The 17,743-nt window shown below is 38.2% G+C and overlaps 1 protein-coding gene across 1 annotated transcript; it reads right to left on the bottom strand.

The window, feature by feature from the left end:
• Positions 1 to 8: 8 nt before the first annotated feature.
• GINS4 (GINS complex subunit 4) lies at positions 9 to 13,009 on the bottom strand. Its single transcript, XM_081269835.1, has 8 exons — positions 12,824 to 13,009; positions 12,012 to 12,126; positions 8,768 to 8,854; positions 7,850 to 7,963; positions 3,873 to 3,970; positions 3,615 to 3,703; positions 626 to 716; positions 9 to 530 (listed from the first exon to the last, which is right to left on the bottom strand). Exons 2-8 carry the CDS (start codon positions 12,105 to 12,107, stop codon positions 434 to 436), a joined length of 672 nt encoding a protein of 223 aa, XP_081125961.1. The 5' UTR covers positions 12,108 to 12,126; positions 12,824 to 13,009; the 3' UTR covers positions 9 to 433.
• Positions 13,010 to 17,743: the final 4,734 nt, after the last annotated feature.

Below are 17,743 nucleotides of genomic sequence, written 5' to 3'. Positions count from 1 at the left end.
ATAGTAGACCACAGCTGTTTTCTTTAATCTATTTAGTTCTCTTACCAGAAAGGTTTAACAAACTCTCCTATTATCATCAGATTAGGGCTAAATACATCCCTCTGATCATAGGTAGTGATGCCTTTTTATGAATACGTTATGAACAACAACAGCAAAAAAGCCACAAGAAAAAAGTGCACAAAGCAACAGCATATTTATTTGCCTAGTTTGCAGAATAAACAGAGCAATGGCCCCATCTGCTGATACTGTCTAAAATGGCAGGAAATGAGGATGACGTTATAGCAATATTAAGACTCCTGCCTTGACTTCATTTCAATGCCAAAGTGATTCACAGCATTGCTGAGAAAAGTCTGTTTGGAGAACTATTTTGATGTTGTTCTTAGGCACAAAGTGATGAGAGGTTTCTAATATATCTATAACTCCATGCTTATTTTTAAATGAGCTGTACTGCTCCAGAAGCAACGAGAGGTGCAATGGTTTTATATCGGATCAAGTGTTGTGAGCCCTCTTCCAAGTCAATCACATAGTCTCTGAAAAAGGAGGGAAAAAAAAATTTAGCTGCAGAGATTAAGCTGGTTCTCCATTGCGAGGAGTATTTCCACTGAGAAAGACACATATCACTCACCTCTGCTCATCTGTTTCTGGCTCTACCAGTATGTTTTCTTGTCGTTCTTTCACTCTCAGAAACACATATGAATCTAGATCTGGTTTTGGAACTGCCGGAAAAACAATAATGCAATCAGAAAATGTGTAGCTAACAAGGTTGATTTGGGAAAAGTCACTGGGGTTAATGGTACCGAACACCCAGGGATCCCTGATGAAAAGCACTGTTGGAGGGTGACACAAGGAGAGATCTGGCTCCTTATAGCCACCACTCATTCAGTAACTAAGTATCTACAATGTGTAGGGAATTATTCTATGTAGTGGTTCCCCTAATCCAAAAAGGATGTATTCCAAGGCCCCCAATGGATGCCTGTAACTGTGAACAGTACCAAATTATATATTTCTTACTATACATATCAATAATATGTATAGAAATAAAGTATAATAAAATTTAATTTATAAATTGGACACAGTAAGAGATTAACAATAATACAAGAACAATTATATTGTAATGAAAGTTATGTGAATGTGGTCTCTCTTCTTTAAAATATATATATTTTTTCTTTTTGGGTGGTACTAGGGATTAAACCCTGGTTTTATCACTGAGCTATATCCCCTGCCCATTTAGTTTATTTTGAGACAGGGTCTTGCTAAGTTGCCTACATTGGCCTCAAACTCGCAATCCTCCTGCCTCAGTCTCACAAGTGACTAGGATTACAGGGAAGTCTCACCATACCCAGCTTCAAAATTTTATTCTACTGTATCTACCTTTATTGTTGTAAGGTTGTGAGATGATATAATACCTAGGTGATAACATAAAGTGAGGGGAACGACTTAGGCATTGTGAGGCAGTGTTAGGTTGCTAGGTAAGGATTATTTGAACACAAGAGGTGTGTGACAGTTGATTTGATAAGTGAGATTTCATCATGCTAGTCAAAAAGGCACACAATTTAAAACTTAGGACTTATTTATTTCTAGATTTTTCCATTTATTATTAATGGATTGTGGGATGTAACAAAAGCTAAAGAAGGAATATACATGAAGTTTTAGGAGGGAGTGTTTAAAGGAGAGATTAAAAAGTTTGGGTCATATGGTGACAGTCTTGAATGTTAGACTAAGGAAGTTAGGTCTTGTAAGTGGTCTTTCATTGATCAGTTACAGGTTAAGAAACTGTTGCCCTCCTGCTATCACCAGCCAACATTTCCAATAAGTGCCCTAGCTGGGCTGATCCACTCTAGTTCCTCATCTCCTAGAGTTCCATTAGTACCTAGAAGACTCAATCAACTGCAGGGTCCAGAGAAGCTAAGGATACTTTCCCATTCTAAGAGTCCTGCTTAGGTTTCATACTACCCTTGGCTCCCTTATCTACGGGAAAACTAGCTCCAAAGTTCTAAGGAGGGTCCCTTGGGCTGCTTAAGAACTCTGGGCCTATTAATAAACTCCAACTTCATCAGAGTAAATTTGGCTCCACTGGGGAGTTTCTGATTTTAGAAACACAGCTTGGGTTTCAAAAAGTCTACCCTTACCCTGTACTTGGGGCCCAGATGTTCCAGAGGCTTTAGGAAGACTAATTAAGGAAGACCCTGATTTTATCAGGGGAGGCTAGTTCTGCCATGCAGCTTCGATTCCAAGAGTCTGGTTTTTGTCCTTGGAAGTGATCCAACATAAGCAATGTGTATCTTAGGAAGCGTTCACCAGTGTGAAGTAGAAGTGCTGGGGACAATGGCTAGATTCAGTTCCAGGAATTCATATGCATGCCCATCAGCAGTCTCTCAGCTGATGTGATCAACTGGATAAGATAGCACCAGGAAATGATTGGGGATATTGCCTTGGTCCACTCCTGTTCCTGCAAGGTGTAGATAACCGTGACTGACCAAGGAGGGAACTGGAAATGCACAGGGCTTTTTGTTTTCCTTGGGCAGGCTTGCAAAATGACCAATCCAGAATTCAACAAATCTGGTATGGATTTGGCTTGCTCCTGGTGTTATGGACTAAATTGTATTTATGTCTGGAAATAAGGCTTTTAAGGAAGTAATTAAATTTAAATGAGGCCATTAGGGTGGTCCTAATCCAGTCTCAGTGGCATCTTTACATAAAGAGATTAGGACACAGATAATGATATTAGTGATCTTAATTTTTTCAGTGCTGAGGACTGAATTCAGGGCCTTCACTCCACTGAGCTACACCCCAGACCCATATTAACAACTTTACAAATGAGGCCTGAGGGAGGACTGGTAGTGTAGCTCAGAGTATAGACCTTGCCTAGCATGTGCGAGTGCTTTTTTTTTTTTTTTTTTTTTTTTTTAAAGGAGATTATTTTATTTGCTCCTTCCCTTCTAACATGTGAGGAAACATAGAAAGCACCACCATGAGGGATAGGTTCTCACCAGACACTGATTCTGCTGGTGCTTTGATTTTGGACTTCCCAGCCTCCAGAACTGTGTGGCTTGGACTAAGATCCTATTCTACTGCCACAGAGATTCCAGTGCAGCACCCAGGCCAGGTCAGGGAAGAGATGGATTTCCAAGGCCTAGCCACACTTGTGGCCATAGTACACCAAGCTTAGCTTGTGAACAAGGTGGATTCCAATCTCCTGGAGAACTTTTTTATTGGATCTGGAAATTTTGCCTGACAAGATCCTGCTCAGATACAGCAGATTAGGAAAGACTAAGGAATTTAGATTTCACCTGTAAGCCAGAGGTGCCTAACTGCTTCATCCAAGGTTAAGTGTGCCTAACTCTTCTTCCTCAGCTCAGCAGACTTCAGGGGGCAGTGTGAGGGCTTGGGCCAGAGATTTGGCCAAGCCACCTTTTCCCTGGCTGTTTTCCTTTTCCTGTTTTTTTTTTTTTTTTTTTAAACCAGAACACTTCTTTTCTCTACTGCTTATCTACATATTAATTTTTTCAAATTTGTTAGAGTGAAGATGAAGATTCTACTCTCAGGCACCTGGAGGTTATTTAGGATGTATACTATGGCACCTTGACCTTGGTGAAAGACAGGGTTTTGCTTACCTGCCCTTAAGAGGTCCACCTTCTGTAGGTTGGGAGGCATGTGCTTTAAGGCAACATTTTTAAGATAGGCCTCTGTGTGAGCCATGTACCTGAAATACACAAATTCAAATTGCTGTGGCACACATGACTGGTTAGGAGTCACCCTGGTTGTCAGACAGCAATGGATGAGGCTCTGGCTCTGGCTCTGTGGGGATAACCACCAAAACTTGTGCCTACAAGCTGAAGACAAAGGCAGTTTCATGCTTCCTGCTCACTCACTCTTTGGCAAAGGCAAACTCCTCTGGAGAAAGGCTGGAAGACTCTCCCTCAGGTCTCATTTTCTCCTTCTCAAGGATGTGAGGAAAAAACTTCTCTATCTGTGAGGATAAACAAAAACCATGAAAACATCTGTTAGGATTCAAATGTCAAATATATCTGCTTGCTGAAAAAAGTTGGAGATAGAATCTGATAAGGGGCTAGAGATGTAGCTCAGTGGTAGAGTGCTTGCCTGACATGTACCAGGTCCTAGGTTCAAACCCCAACACTCATAAACAAAAGGAAAAACTTTACAAAATGGCAAGTCTTCATGGTTAAAACTCCTTTTTGTTGTTGTTGTTTGTTTTATTATTCATTCTAGTCAGTGTACATCATTGTGGTTTTAATTTACATTCTTTAATGGCTAATGATGCTGAGCACCTTTTCACATAATCATTTGCCACCTAAATGTTTTACTTGATGAAATATATGCTCAAATAATTTGCCATTTTTTCACTGCATGGTTGCTTCCTTGATATTTTAGAGTTCTTTATATGTTCTGGATACATTGTCACTTCTATGATTTGCAAATATTTTCTTCCAGTCTATAGCTTGCTTTTTCTTTATCTTATTGGTTTCTTTTGCAGAATAAATGTTTTAAATTTGGATGAAATCTAAATTATCTTTTTTTTTGAGATGTTCCTTTGGTGTCATATCTAAAAATTCTTTGCCAACCCCAAGATAATATAGATTTTCCACCATGCTTTCTTCTTAAAGATTTCTACTTTTAGCAGGGCATGGTGGCACACGCCTGTAATCCCAGCGGCTCAGGAGGCTAAGACAGTAAGTTCACAAGTTCAAAGCCAGCCTCAGCAATGGTGAGGTGCTAGCAACTCAGTGAGACCCTGTCTCTAAATAAAATACAAAACAGGGCTGGGGATGTGGCTCAGTGGTTTCGTGCTCTTGAGTTCAATTCCCAGTAACCCCCCACCCCCAAATTTATACTTTTACATATATATGTGTGTGTGTGTGTGTGTGTGTTTTATTTCAAGACAACTTTTACATAAGGTATGAAAACTGACTTTTTTGCATGTGGACATCCAATTATTCCAACACCATTTGTTTAGAAATGTAAATTACTGAATTTCTTTTACATCTTTATCAAAAATCAATTGATTATTTGTATACTTATTGGCTCTACTCCATCCACTGATCTGTTGTTCCATAGGTTCACCAATACAGACTGTCACAATTATTGTGGCTTTATCATACATCTTAAAACCAAGTACTACGCTTCCTTTAGTTTTTCATGGTTTTGGCTATTGGTTTGGGGATAACTGATATATTTTCTAATAAGATTTATGCTCTGGACTTTAAGAAGGGAGGTTTCCAAAAATTTGAGGAAAGATAAAGTTTCTAAAAAAGAAGACAGTTAAAGAGAGATGGGAGGCTTTCATAAAAGAAAACCTGAAAATACAATTGTAAATGATGTCAAAGAAGAAAAAGTATGACTTAACATTTTAATATAACTGCACAGAGTGTTCTATGAGCTGAAATACAAACACTGTAAAGATGTATACAGAATACACAAGTAGACATAACAACAACATTTAATTATAAGACTAAAACCAGAAATGCAGTAAGGCTTGAAAAAAAATGCTAAGAAAAACAAACATCTTACAACCAAACAAACCAAAAAGCTAAAAGCTACAAAATGGTGTATATCCAAGAACTGGAAAAGGACTGGCCTGTGGTTTGTGCTGTTATTTTTGTCAAAGGAAATGTTCTTTGGAAGTAGGAAATTGACAGTGGTTGGCAGGAAATAAAGGCCAAGAGAAAGTAGCACTTAACTGTTTTTAAAGGACAGTAAAAGTTTTTTGGCTTGGACCAATTATGTTCTGGGATAAATTAACAAATTAACATATGTATGGAGTTTATGCTTATAAAACCTTTTCTGTCATATGTAAATTTCTACCACATCACTTAATGTACTAAAATATGTGTAGTTTCATGATCTTAGAAGAATCACTAAAATCAGAAGATGCTGTGAAAGATTGGACATAGGAAAATTTCCTGATTTTTCAAAAATTGAAAGGTGCTGCATCTTCACATATGAACTAGTGGCCTTCTCATTGATAAATGGCACTATATTAAGATGGATAATTTTAGAGAGACTTATTTGTCTTTGTGACAGTGGAGATTGAACCTAAGGCCTCACATATGCTTACCACTGAGGTACATCACTAGCCTGAGAATGGATAATTTTAAAAGGCTTATAAAATCAAAAAGATGTAGTTACACATCTGACCAAAATAAGGAGAAAAAGGGGTAAGTGGACTAGTTGGGAGTGGGAGGCACATCTGCCTCCCTGTCCATCTACCTCCCTATCTATGCATACCTGCCTATCTATCTGTATAGTACTAGGGATTGAACCCAGGAGATTTCTATCACTAAGCTAACATCCCCATTCCTTTTTATTTTTTGAGACAGGATCTACATTACTGAGATTGGCCTCAAATTTGATCCTCTTGCCTCAGCTCTCAAGATGCTGGGATTACAGGTGTGAGGCACCATGCCTGGTAACATATGTACTTTTAAAATTATCTACTAATGTCTTTGTGATACCCTTATATACAAATTACGAACCTGGGGTTGGAGTAATAGTATAAATTGGGAGGTTCACAAATGGTTGAATACAGAATATTGATTCCAGGCTGGGAATATAGCTCAGTTAGTAGAGTGCTTGCCTCACATGCACAAGACCCCGGGTTCAATCCCCAGTACCACACACGCACACAAAAAAGAAAAAAAAAATTGGTTCAATGGATAGATGTCAATATATGTATGGAGTTTACAAAACAGAGAGTTTTGTAAAATCTCTGGTGAAATACTCTTACATTGGCTCAGTCTTATTAATGAATGATATTTTTTATGAATATACATAAAAATTGCTGATGACATAAAGTGTTAAGAGATGGCTAATATATTAGGTGATAAGGTCAGAATCCAGAGACTAGGGAAACTGCCTGTATGACCAAGGTAAATTTTAAGAAGAATAAGTATCAAAATCTTATATTTGAGAGTCAAAACCCAAGCCATACAAAGACAGGATGGTGACTAAGGGGTGATTATAACTTAAACATTTTGGAAGGGGTAAAATAAGTGTGGAATGAGCTTTGCATGATGTCTCTGTCAAATGTGCTAATGTGACAATGGGTGGTGGTACTACAATAAGTTCAATGTCCAGAGTAACAGAAGTGATCATCCTATTTAACAAAAGTGGCCAAATTTCAACTGGGATATTTTATTTAGTTCCATGTAGTATAATTTGAGAAATATGAACCTTTTTAGAGAAGAGACCAGGAGAGTAAATGGATTCAAATGGTTGAACTGGTTAACCAAGATAAGCTTGGATGAGATTTGTGGGCTGTCTTCAGATATCTGAAACACTCACATGTATTGTGAGTATGTAGAAAAGAGAATGTATTGATTTCTAATAACTAGACAAATGGAAACAAGAAGAAATCTCAAGAAAGTAAGAATTTCCAAGGGCTAAAAAATGCATCATACAAAATAATATTCATAATTTCATTTTTACAAGTTAGATGACTATAGAGCTATAGTAGAATGCCAAGCTTTCATGGTCCATTTGACAGATGTAAAAAAATTTTAAAACTAGTTTTCTCTAGGCAGTATTTCCTATTCAAACAATGAGAACCACTCTATCATTATTACTCCCTCATTGTAACTCCATGGGGCATCATCCACATATCAATAAACAGACTAGAAAATATATATGGTGTCCCTGGGTTGTACATCCAATGTTTCAGCTATATTTCCCAGAACAATCTCTTGCTTTCTTTATTCTTTGGCTACTTTGATGTTGGGCTCTTAATAGCATCTTCAGGCTCTGGACACTCCCAGGCCCTGTCCTAATTCTCCCTGGGGCCTTTATTATAAACTTTATTGCCTTAATGCCTACAGGTATCTCTATGTCAAACCTTCATGAGTCGACACCGCAAGTAGCTGCTGAGGACATAGCGGATCCTCTCCATCTCCATTCGATGGATACTGACCTTCAGATCCCCCTTTTTGGCTCTCTTGAGATTTTCTTCCTGTTAAAGGAGGAACTAAAGTTTATTTAAAACATAATGTTCAAAGACTAAGAACCATCAACACCGGCAAATTTGAGGACCCAAAGACTGTTTTAGACAAAGGAAAACAAAAAACTCTTATACATGAGTTCTTATTTTCAAGTTTTTTGAGGGGTGATAGAAATTGAACTCAAGGCCTCATGCATAATCTTTTAATTATACAAATAATATATGACTACAGTCTTGATATATAGTTTAATCAATACTTAATTACTTTTAGAAAGTAACCATTTGAATAGAATCTGAATATGGCCAGCCACAAAGGCTCTGAACTCCAATATAATCACAAAGGAAATTTTACAGCACATAGAAGGAATGCCTAAAAGCTTTATAAAGCAGTATAAATACCAACTGAGAAACTGTAGAATAATCACATTTTAAAACTACTCTAAAGTTGATAATACTTAAACCCAGATCACCTAAGCCAAGCAGCATAAACTCAAAATGGTTGTAGAGGTCAGGCAGGTAAGGGAAATGAGCAAGGAGGGTAGTCAGGGATTGTGGAAAATAGAAGAGCCTGATGGAAGTGGGTAACAGCCCGTTCTGGTCAACTCTTCTCATGTGGAAATGTGGGATCAGCAATGACAGATCTTTAGACCTTTCATAGGACGCTGACAGGAACGTTGATGTTTTGTAAATATAAGTAACCAACTCTAATATAGCCAACAGAACAGGTTTTTTTTTTTTTTTTTTAAATCAGACTACAATCTCTCACTACGTTTTAATTTTCTCATCCTTTGTAACCCAGAGACAAGCAATTCTTACCATGTGATCTAGTTGTTCTATGACACATTCTACAATTTCAGACTTGCTTTCTAGCAGTTCAGGGGCAAACTTTTCATTCATCCAAGCCTAAAAAACAATGTAGAGAAATGTGAGGGTCATTTATAATGGAGAAAAATAATCCAGTAGGTCAGATCATAGATCATGAAAATCACAGATGTCACAAACAAAGAAAGCTATTTGCATATTAGTTGGAAATATTAGGAATGCTCTGAAGACAAAGTATGTTTAAGGATGGCTCTTTTATGTTTTCTTTTAGTGGGAAGGCTGTGCTTACAACCTTTTATTAAAATAACAAAAAAATCAGTTCACTTCAGTTGTCAGTATAAGTTTTGATGAGAGTAACGCCACCTGGTGTTCCAGCAGTACTGTCATCAAGTAGCATTAACACATTTCTACTTCTTCACCAGCTACTTCTCCCACCAGGGGGCACTGACTGTCACCTATTTTAAGAGACAAGTAATCTTTGTGAATCTACACCTCTTTATTCCTAAAGCTCTGTGCACTTTACAAATACTTTTCACTCATCATTATAATATCTGAGAGGAAGTGGATATAATACTAATATCCAAAATAGAAAGGATCACAATAGTAATGGATAACTCATTTATTAAGGTTTTAAAGCATGAGGTTAAGTGTTTAATTTATGACTCAGAACCAGCTGCTTGGTACATTTTGCAGATTACCAAGGCTTGGAGAACTGAAATATACATAAGTGACCAAGGAAAGCTATACTTAGACTCAACCTATTTTTTCTGATGTCCTTGAGTCTGTGCTTCCCCAATTACCATCATTACAACACATTATTAAATGCTGGGTATTGCTACAGTAATAATTTTTTCAAGTGCTTGAGCTTCTGTAAGTTTTGTAGCTATATAATTTTGTGTGTGTGTGTGTGTGTGTACACGCACATGTGCTGAGGATTGAACACAGGACCTTGTGCATGTGAAGCAAATATTTTAACACTGCACTACTGGTACCCCCTCAGAAAAGAAATATTTAACACAGTCCTGCGGAAGGTCTTTTATTCTTTTCATTATTGTTTCTTTTTTTCCCAACGTGCAATTTTTTACCAGCTGTTTTGTTGATAAATATCTGGGCTATTTTCATTTTTAACCATTGTAAACAATACTGTGGACATACTGTGCACACCTCCTAGTGTACATGTGGAAGCTTTCTCTAGGTACATACCTGGAAGAGTTATTGGGCCACAAGGAATCTGCATCTTCAACTTTACTAGACAGTAACAAATTATTTTCCAAAGAGATTGTACCAGTTTGCACCTCCACTGAAGTACATAGGTTGCAAATTATTCTAAATTCTTGCTGGAGTTTACCAAAAAGAGCATGCAGCTTAGGGCTCTGGCTGTCCAAGGGTGGAAGGATCAACACTGTGAGGTACTTGTAGCATATTACTGTACAAATGGCATTACCCAAGATAACAAGCTTTGCCTTAAACAATAGTTTTGTGAGCATGTGAACTCTAAACAAATGGTTGTACCTTTTTTCATTTCTGCCAATCTGACTGGTATGAAATGATCTCTGATTGTGATTTTAATTTTCATTTTTTTAAATATTTTTTTTAGTTGAGATGGACACAATATCTTTATTTTTATTTGTTTATTTTTATGTGGTGCTGACGATTGAACCCAAGGCCTCACGAGTACAAGGCAAGTGCTCTACCACTGAGCTACAAACCCTGCCCCATAATTTCCATTTTTCTGATTACTAAAAAGCTTGAACAATTTTTTTTCATATGCTTATTGGCCATTCTGATTTCTTATTCTGAATGAAAACCCCTGAAATAATGTGCAAAATTCTGCAAAGGCACTTATCTATGTGCATATATATATTTTTATATTTTATATACATACATATTATTTTTACTGGCCTCTCAAAATGTTCTGTGACATAAAAACAGACTAAGGGGCTAGAAATATAGTTCAGTTAGAGTGCTTGCCTTGCATGCACAAGGCCCTGGGTTTAATCCCCAGCACCACAAAACAAAACAAACAAAACAAAACAAAAAACAAAAAACCCAGATTTTTAAGAATCCCTGCAAATGGCCAAGGATGTAGATTAGTGGTAGAGCCCTGGCCTAACATGTGTGAAGCCCTGGATTTAATCCCCAGAGTCACACATACAGCTTGTCACTCATGATATGGCAGGAAAGAATGAAGAATACTAAACTTTTAAACATGAGAGAGTTCTGGAAAGGCAGTTAAAGAGAGAGGGCAAGAGTAAGGCAGCAAGTGCAGTGAATACACAGCACAGGTTGGGACCACTGGTGTAGCTCACTGGTTGAGTATGTGCTTAGCACGTATAAGGCCCAGAGTTCAACCCCTACCATGTTTTCGAGTCAGAGAGATCTGAGTTCTCGTCTTAGCTGTGGTCTTACTGTGTGACCTTGCTTAAAGTACTTCATATCTCTAAGCTTTAGTTTCCACATCTGTAAAATGGAGATAATACTACTTGCCACAAATTCAGTGAGAGTTTTTCATGTATCAGACAATATGTAAGCAGTTAATCATTACAATGACTCTATGAAGTAGTTACTATTATCATCTCTATTTTATAGTTAAGGAAAGGGCTTGAGACAAGCTATATAACTTGCTTAAGGGCACATAATAGACTAACAGCATAAAGGGATTTAACTCCTAACTACCAGAACTCCTAAACTACCAGAGGCTCATGAGAAGATCTTTGTAAAGAACTTAATACAGTTACTAGCACACAGAAAATACTCAATAAATCATTGACATTTAATTAGAAAGAAATAACTCAAATTATTTTAAAGAGTTGAACTACAGAGTATGATTCAAGAAAATATATGGGAGGAAAAGAAAGAATATGACCATTTTTTTCCTTAAAGAAGGTATTTCAGCATTTTCTGGCTAACTCAGTCATTCTTCAGGGAAAGGAGAGGTACTTCAAGTGACTCAGGTGCAGAATTTAAAAGTCTAAAGTACACTTCTACAGTCTCTGTAAATACTAAGTAGATCTTTGTTGTGTGAAATGTTCTATGAAACATACCCAAAGATGTCCCCTAATAAACTCCCTTGAATATCTGGTTTGATATTATGAGATTTCTAACAGAGGATGTCCTCTACTTTCTATTTTTGGGTAAAAATTCCATTTCCTCGTATTTCTAATCAGTGACACTTGCACAGTTGATCTAATTTTAAAACCTAAAATTGGAACAAAGAGATTCTGTTTGAAATGCTTACCTGCTCCAGCCTTTCAATGAGCTCTGCAGGAGTTAGAACCACCTCTTCACTACCCCCATCAGAGTCTTGCTCTGTTAGATCCAGTTCCTCTGCCATCCTCTCTGAAACCAGAAATCTAGTAACACCAAAAAAAAATAAAATAAAATAACACTAAAACAATAACACTAAAAGAACCAATGGAAAGGTGTTTTCCATTTGCAAGAATAGGCTACTAGGTATCTGAAGATGAGAAAAATTTATGGGATTTGTAGGAGCCCACTGGAGGTGGCTAGGGATCTCACACTGACTTTTTAATATCTTGCCTCTTTCTTCAAATCTTAGGTATCAGTTTCTCAAAGAGGTCTCCCTTAAAACTGTTTCCACTATGTATACCTTGAATTAAACACCTTTCACACTAAACGATAATTATTCTTTGGTCTTCCCTTTAGTGGTCCTTTGCCTCCGTGGTTGTATTCATTTTAGTTCAAGTAGGAATCCGCATCTGTCCAGTGCCTGGCACTTCCAAGCACTGGGTATACAATCACCTGTACAGCCTGCGCAATCAGCACAGTGCTTGACTCGCAGCCCGCACTTAAACATGTTGGAGAATCAATGCCTAAGCTTCAGTTTCCACATATGTAAAATTTCCCAGAGGCACAAGGTGCAGCAACATGAGACTAGTCGGTGACCCCTTAAGAGAGAGGCTGGTGAAGCGGAGATAACTCCCCGGCGCCCCAAGGAAACTGAGAACATATTCCTTCCTCACTTTCTCGGTGTCACCAGTACAGGCCATCCCCTCCCCCAACACAGACACAGACGTCCCACTCGCATACCCACTCCGGGACTCAGGAAGCAGAGACACTCCAGAGAAGCAGGAGGTCGCAACGCGAAGATCGTAGGGAAGCAGCTGGGGGTCTCCCAAGTAGCACCCGGAAACCTAAAGGCAGTAGAACGAATCGTTTGAGGCCTTTCCGGGACGAACCCAAGAAGCTTCACAGCTCCCGCGCCACCTTCAGAAACTTTCCGCCCAGACAAAACGTCACCACGCACGGGCGGCGCTAACCAATCATGGCGCGGAGAAAAGAGACAGGCATTCCCTGTCCCCGCCCACAGGGGGGCGGGGCGAGGATTCGCTCAAACTCTAAGAGCCCTGACGGAGGCTGACTCTCTGGTCCGCAGTCCTGGCGGACAAACCCAAGGGTCGCCCAGAGGGGACGCAGTGCTTTGGGCTCCTTAGTCTTTGCCAGGGCTTTAGCTGTGATGAGTACTTGTTTTTCTAAAACTTTACCCTAATGGTTCTTGAACCCAGATTTTTAGGCTAGTGATGCAAGGCGGCCAGCAACAGCTGGGAACCTATGAGAAACGCAGGTTCTCAGGCTCCACAAACTGAATCAGAAACTCTGGGGCGTTTCCCCAGATCCTCCAGGTGATTCAGATCCAGGTGACATTTGGGAAGCACTGCTTTAGATGATGCTTTCATATCAGCTGCGTGACTGATTTTGTTGACATGTAGGGGTAAAGAAGGATAGTACTATATATTTTTTCCTTCGTGTGATGTCAGTGTTTTTTGTCAGAATTGATGCTTTTCTCTCTGCTTTTATTTCCTGTGCATAGCTTCTGGCTTCCCTAGATGTCTCTCTTTCCCATCAATCTGAAGACTCTTTGTGAATTTTCCTATGTCATATTGATTAGCTAGAAAAAAGGTTGACTGATTGACAAATTGATAGTATCTGCCTGATTACAATCGTATTATGAACATCACAATAGAATATGGCAGGTGAGAGAGTAGGCATATATACATGGTGCTGTGGAAGAAGGATTTCCAAGAGAAGGGGACTGTTTGCACTGTGTCTTACAGAATGTGTTTTGTGAATGACAGGTAGATGGCTTTTTAAAGGTTCGTTTGTTTCAATGATTTTACAACACAGCAGTTTTCAGTTGTGGCAAAATGAATTTTCCAAAGATAGCTTCTCTGATATAGGTCTCTCCCACAAGCCCTTCTTACAGTGTGACATTGATACGTCTCCATCAAGAGGTAGGGAATCTATGTTCTTGTCTTTTTTTCTTTTTCTTGTGGTGCTGGGGATTGAACACAGGCCCTCACACCTACTAGGCAAGTACTCCACTACTGAGCTATACCCCCAGCCCTGTTTTTGCCTTTTAACTATGGGAAAACCTTTGCAATTGCTTTAACCAGGATCCTTTGGCAGAAGTGATGTTGCGTGGTTTCTATGACTAAGTCATAAGAGGCCATGCAACTTCCACCCAGCTTTTTTTTCTTGAGTCACTGGGGAGCAAGTCTGGCTACTCTAGAGCTGCTTTGCTGGAAAGCCCCTGTGGAGAAGAGAGAGAGAGAGAGAGAGAGAGAGAGAGAGAGAGAGAGAGAGAGAGAGAGACCCCGCAAGAGAACCCTATAGTCCAGACGCCAGCAACCCCAGCAATTCCATTCTCCAGATGTTTGAGTTGACTGAGCCTTCAGATGATTCTATCTTTCAGACTTGAAAATATTCCAGCTAACATGGAGGGGTGCAGAGACAAGCTATCCCTGCCAAACTCTGCCCAGATTGCAGATTTGCAAGCAAAATAAATGTAGTTCCAAGGTCCCATATTTTGGAGTGGTTTATTACAGAGCACTAGATGACTAGAACACTGGTCTTTGATCATAATTCCATTCTTCCATAAATATCATTAACACAAACATTTCAATTCTTTTTATTAACGTTCCTTAAGTGTTACAAATTTGAATTTAAGCACAGGTAACTTCTCTATACAAGTGCCAATTTCTCAGACTTCACTTCTCTGGAATCGGCTGCATTCTCCAATCTCCCACTGATTCTAGGGAGTCCATCTTCTGCTTTTTTTTTTTTTTTTTTGAGAGAGAATGAGAGAAAGAGAGAGAGAGAGAGAATTTTTTAATATTTATTTTTTAGTTTTCGGCGGACACAACATCTTTGTTTGTATGTGGTGCTGAGGATCGAACCCGGGCCGCACGCATGCCAGGCAAGCGCGTTACCGCTTGAGCCACATCCCCAGCCCCTCTGCTTCTTTATTTAACAGAAGTATGACTTAAACAAATCACTCTTCTGGGCTTTTGTTGCATCGTCTATAAAGTGAGAAAATATGTGTATGCCTGAAGGCAGAGGAAGACCAAAACATTGGGAGGACCCCTTTCACATCTAAGATCCTTGACTTCAGCTTAAATTCATAAGTTTGCAGAGAAGTCTGGCTACTCTATCTACTATGTAAATAAGCCTTTAAAGAAATGGAAAGAAAGAAAGAGAACATAGACAACTAATTGAGGGAAACTGCACAGACTTTGGTGAAACTCTTGGTCAAGTGGGACTATGAAGTTTAGAAGGGTGTGGGAAAAGACATATCTTTATGTTACATTATGTAGAATTAGGAGAAAAACCAGGAATGTCAGGTTGATGGGTACTCAGTGTCAAATTTTTTAGACATAAGCGCATAACTATAAAATAGATCTCCGTAACACACCTCAACATTGTAAAAGCTATAGATGCTAAACTGAAGGCCAATATCATTCTAAATGGAGAAAAATTTAAAGCTTTTACTCCAAGAATTGGAACAAAGATTCCCTTTTTCACCACTTCTATTCAACATTATCCTTGAAATTCTAGCCAGAGCACTTGGACAGAAGAAAGAAATTAAAGGGATATTAATAGGAAAAGAAGAACTCAAACTATCACTATTTGCCTACAACATGATTCTATATTTAGAAGACCCCAAAATTCCACCAGAAAACTTTGAGAACTAATAAATGAATTCAGCAAAGTAGCAGGATATACAATTAACACCCATAAATCAAATGCATTCCTATATATCAGTGATGGATCCGCTGAATGAGAAATTAGGAAAACTACCCCATTCACAATGGCCTCAAAAAAATTAAATAAACTACTTGGGAATCAATCTAAGAAAAGAGGTGAAAGATCCCTACAATGAAAACTATAGAACACTAAAGAAAAAAATTGAAGAAGACTTTAGAAGATGGAAAGATCTCCCATGCTCTTGGATAGGCAGAATTAATATTGTCAAATGGCCATACTAACAAAAGCATTGTACAGATTTAATTCCTATTAAAATCCCAATGACATTCTTCATAGAACTAGAAAAAGCAATCATGAAATTCATTTGTAAGAATAAGAGACCTAGAATAACCAAAACAATCCTTAGCAAGAAGAATGAAACAGGAGTCATCACAATACCAGAACTTAAATTATACTACAGAGTTTTAATAACAAAAACAGCATGGTAGTGGCATCAAAACAGACATGTAGACCAGTGGTACAGAATAGAGGACACAGAGACAAACTCTCATAAATACAATTATCTCATATTAGACAAAGGCACCAAAAACATACATTGGAGAAAAGATAGTCTCTTCAACAAATGGTGCTAAGAAAACTGGAAATTCATATGTAGCAAAATGAAATTAAACCCCTAACTCTCACCCTGCACAAAAATCAACTCAAAGTGGATCAAAGACTTAGGTACTAGAACTTAGGTACTAGAACAGAGAACTAATAAGAGAAAAAGTAGGCCCAAATCTCCACCTTCTCATCTTAGAAACTGACTTCCTTAACAAGACTTCTAAAGTCCAAGAGGTAAAGTCAAGAATCAATAAATGAGATGGAATCAAACTAAAAAGCTTCTTCACAGAAAAAGAAACAATCAATAATGTGAAGAGAGAGCCTACAGAATGGGAGAAAATCTTAGCCACCTGCACCTCAGATAGAGCATTAATCTTCAGGATATATAAAGAACTCAAAAAACTTAACATAAAAAAATAACTCAATAAATAAATAGGCTAAAGATCTGAACAGACACTTCACAGAAGAAAGAATACAATCTATCAACAAATATGTGAAAAGATATTCAACATCTCTAGCCATTAGAGAAATGCAAATGAAAACTACACTGAGATTCCATCCCATTCCAGTCAGAATGGCAATTATCAAGGATACAAGCAACAATAAATGTTGGTGAGGATGTGGGTAAAAAGGTACACTCATACATTGCTATGGGACTGAAAATTGGTGTAACCACTATGGAAAGCAGTATGGAGATTCCTCAGAAAACTTGGAATGGAACCATTTGACACAGTTATCCCACTCCTCAGATATACCCAAAGGACATAAAATCAGCATATTGCAGTGATGCAGCCATATCGATGTTTATAGCAGCTGATTCACAATAGCTAAACTATGGAACAAACCTAGGTACCCTTTGACAGATGCATGAATAAGGAAAATATGGTATATATACACAATGGAATATTACTCAGCCTTAAAGAAGAATGAAATTACAGTATTTGCTGGTAAGTGGATGGAACTGGAGACTATCATGCTAAGTGAAACAAGCCAATCCCAAAGAAGCAAAGGCCAAATGTTTTCTCTGATATGTGGATGCTAATTCGCAATGGGGGAGCACTGTGGAAGAAGAGAGGTACTTTGGATTAGATAGAGGGGAGTGAAGGGAGAGGAAGCCGTATGAGGATAGGAATGATAGTGGAATGAATAGGACATTATTAGCCTATGTGCAAATATGATTACACAACCAGTGTAATTCTACATTATGTATGAAGAAGAGAGAACCAGAAGAATGAGAAGATATACTGCATGTATGTATCATGTGTCAAAATGCATTCTACTGTCATGTATAACTAATTAGAATAAATTTTTAAAAAGAATTTAAAAATGGATTGTCATTTATTAAAATGAACATGTATAAGA

The sequence above is a fragment of the Spermophilus citellus genome (assembly GCF_964194105.1).
Source record: "Spermophilus citellus genome assembly, chromosome: 16".
NCBI classification, from domain to species: Eukaryota; Metazoa; Chordata; class Mammalia; order Rodentia; family Sciuridae; genus Spermophilus; species Spermophilus citellus.
This window is presented reverse-complemented; position numbering and strand designations above follow the sequence as displayed.

Coding starts and splice junctions, on each gene's coding strand:
- GINS4 (XM_081269835.1), bottom strand. CDS start 12,107: ATGGCAGAGGAACTGGATCTAACAGAGCAAGACTCTGATGGGGGTAGT. Junction 7,964..8,767: donor TAGAACAACTAGATCACATG/GTAAGAATTGCT, acceptor CTCCTTTAACAG/GAAGAAAATCTCAAGAGAGC. Junction 717..3,614: donor GGTGGACCTCTTAAGGGCAG/GTAAGCAAAACC, acceptor TTTTTCCGGCAG/TTCCAAAACCAGATCTAGAT.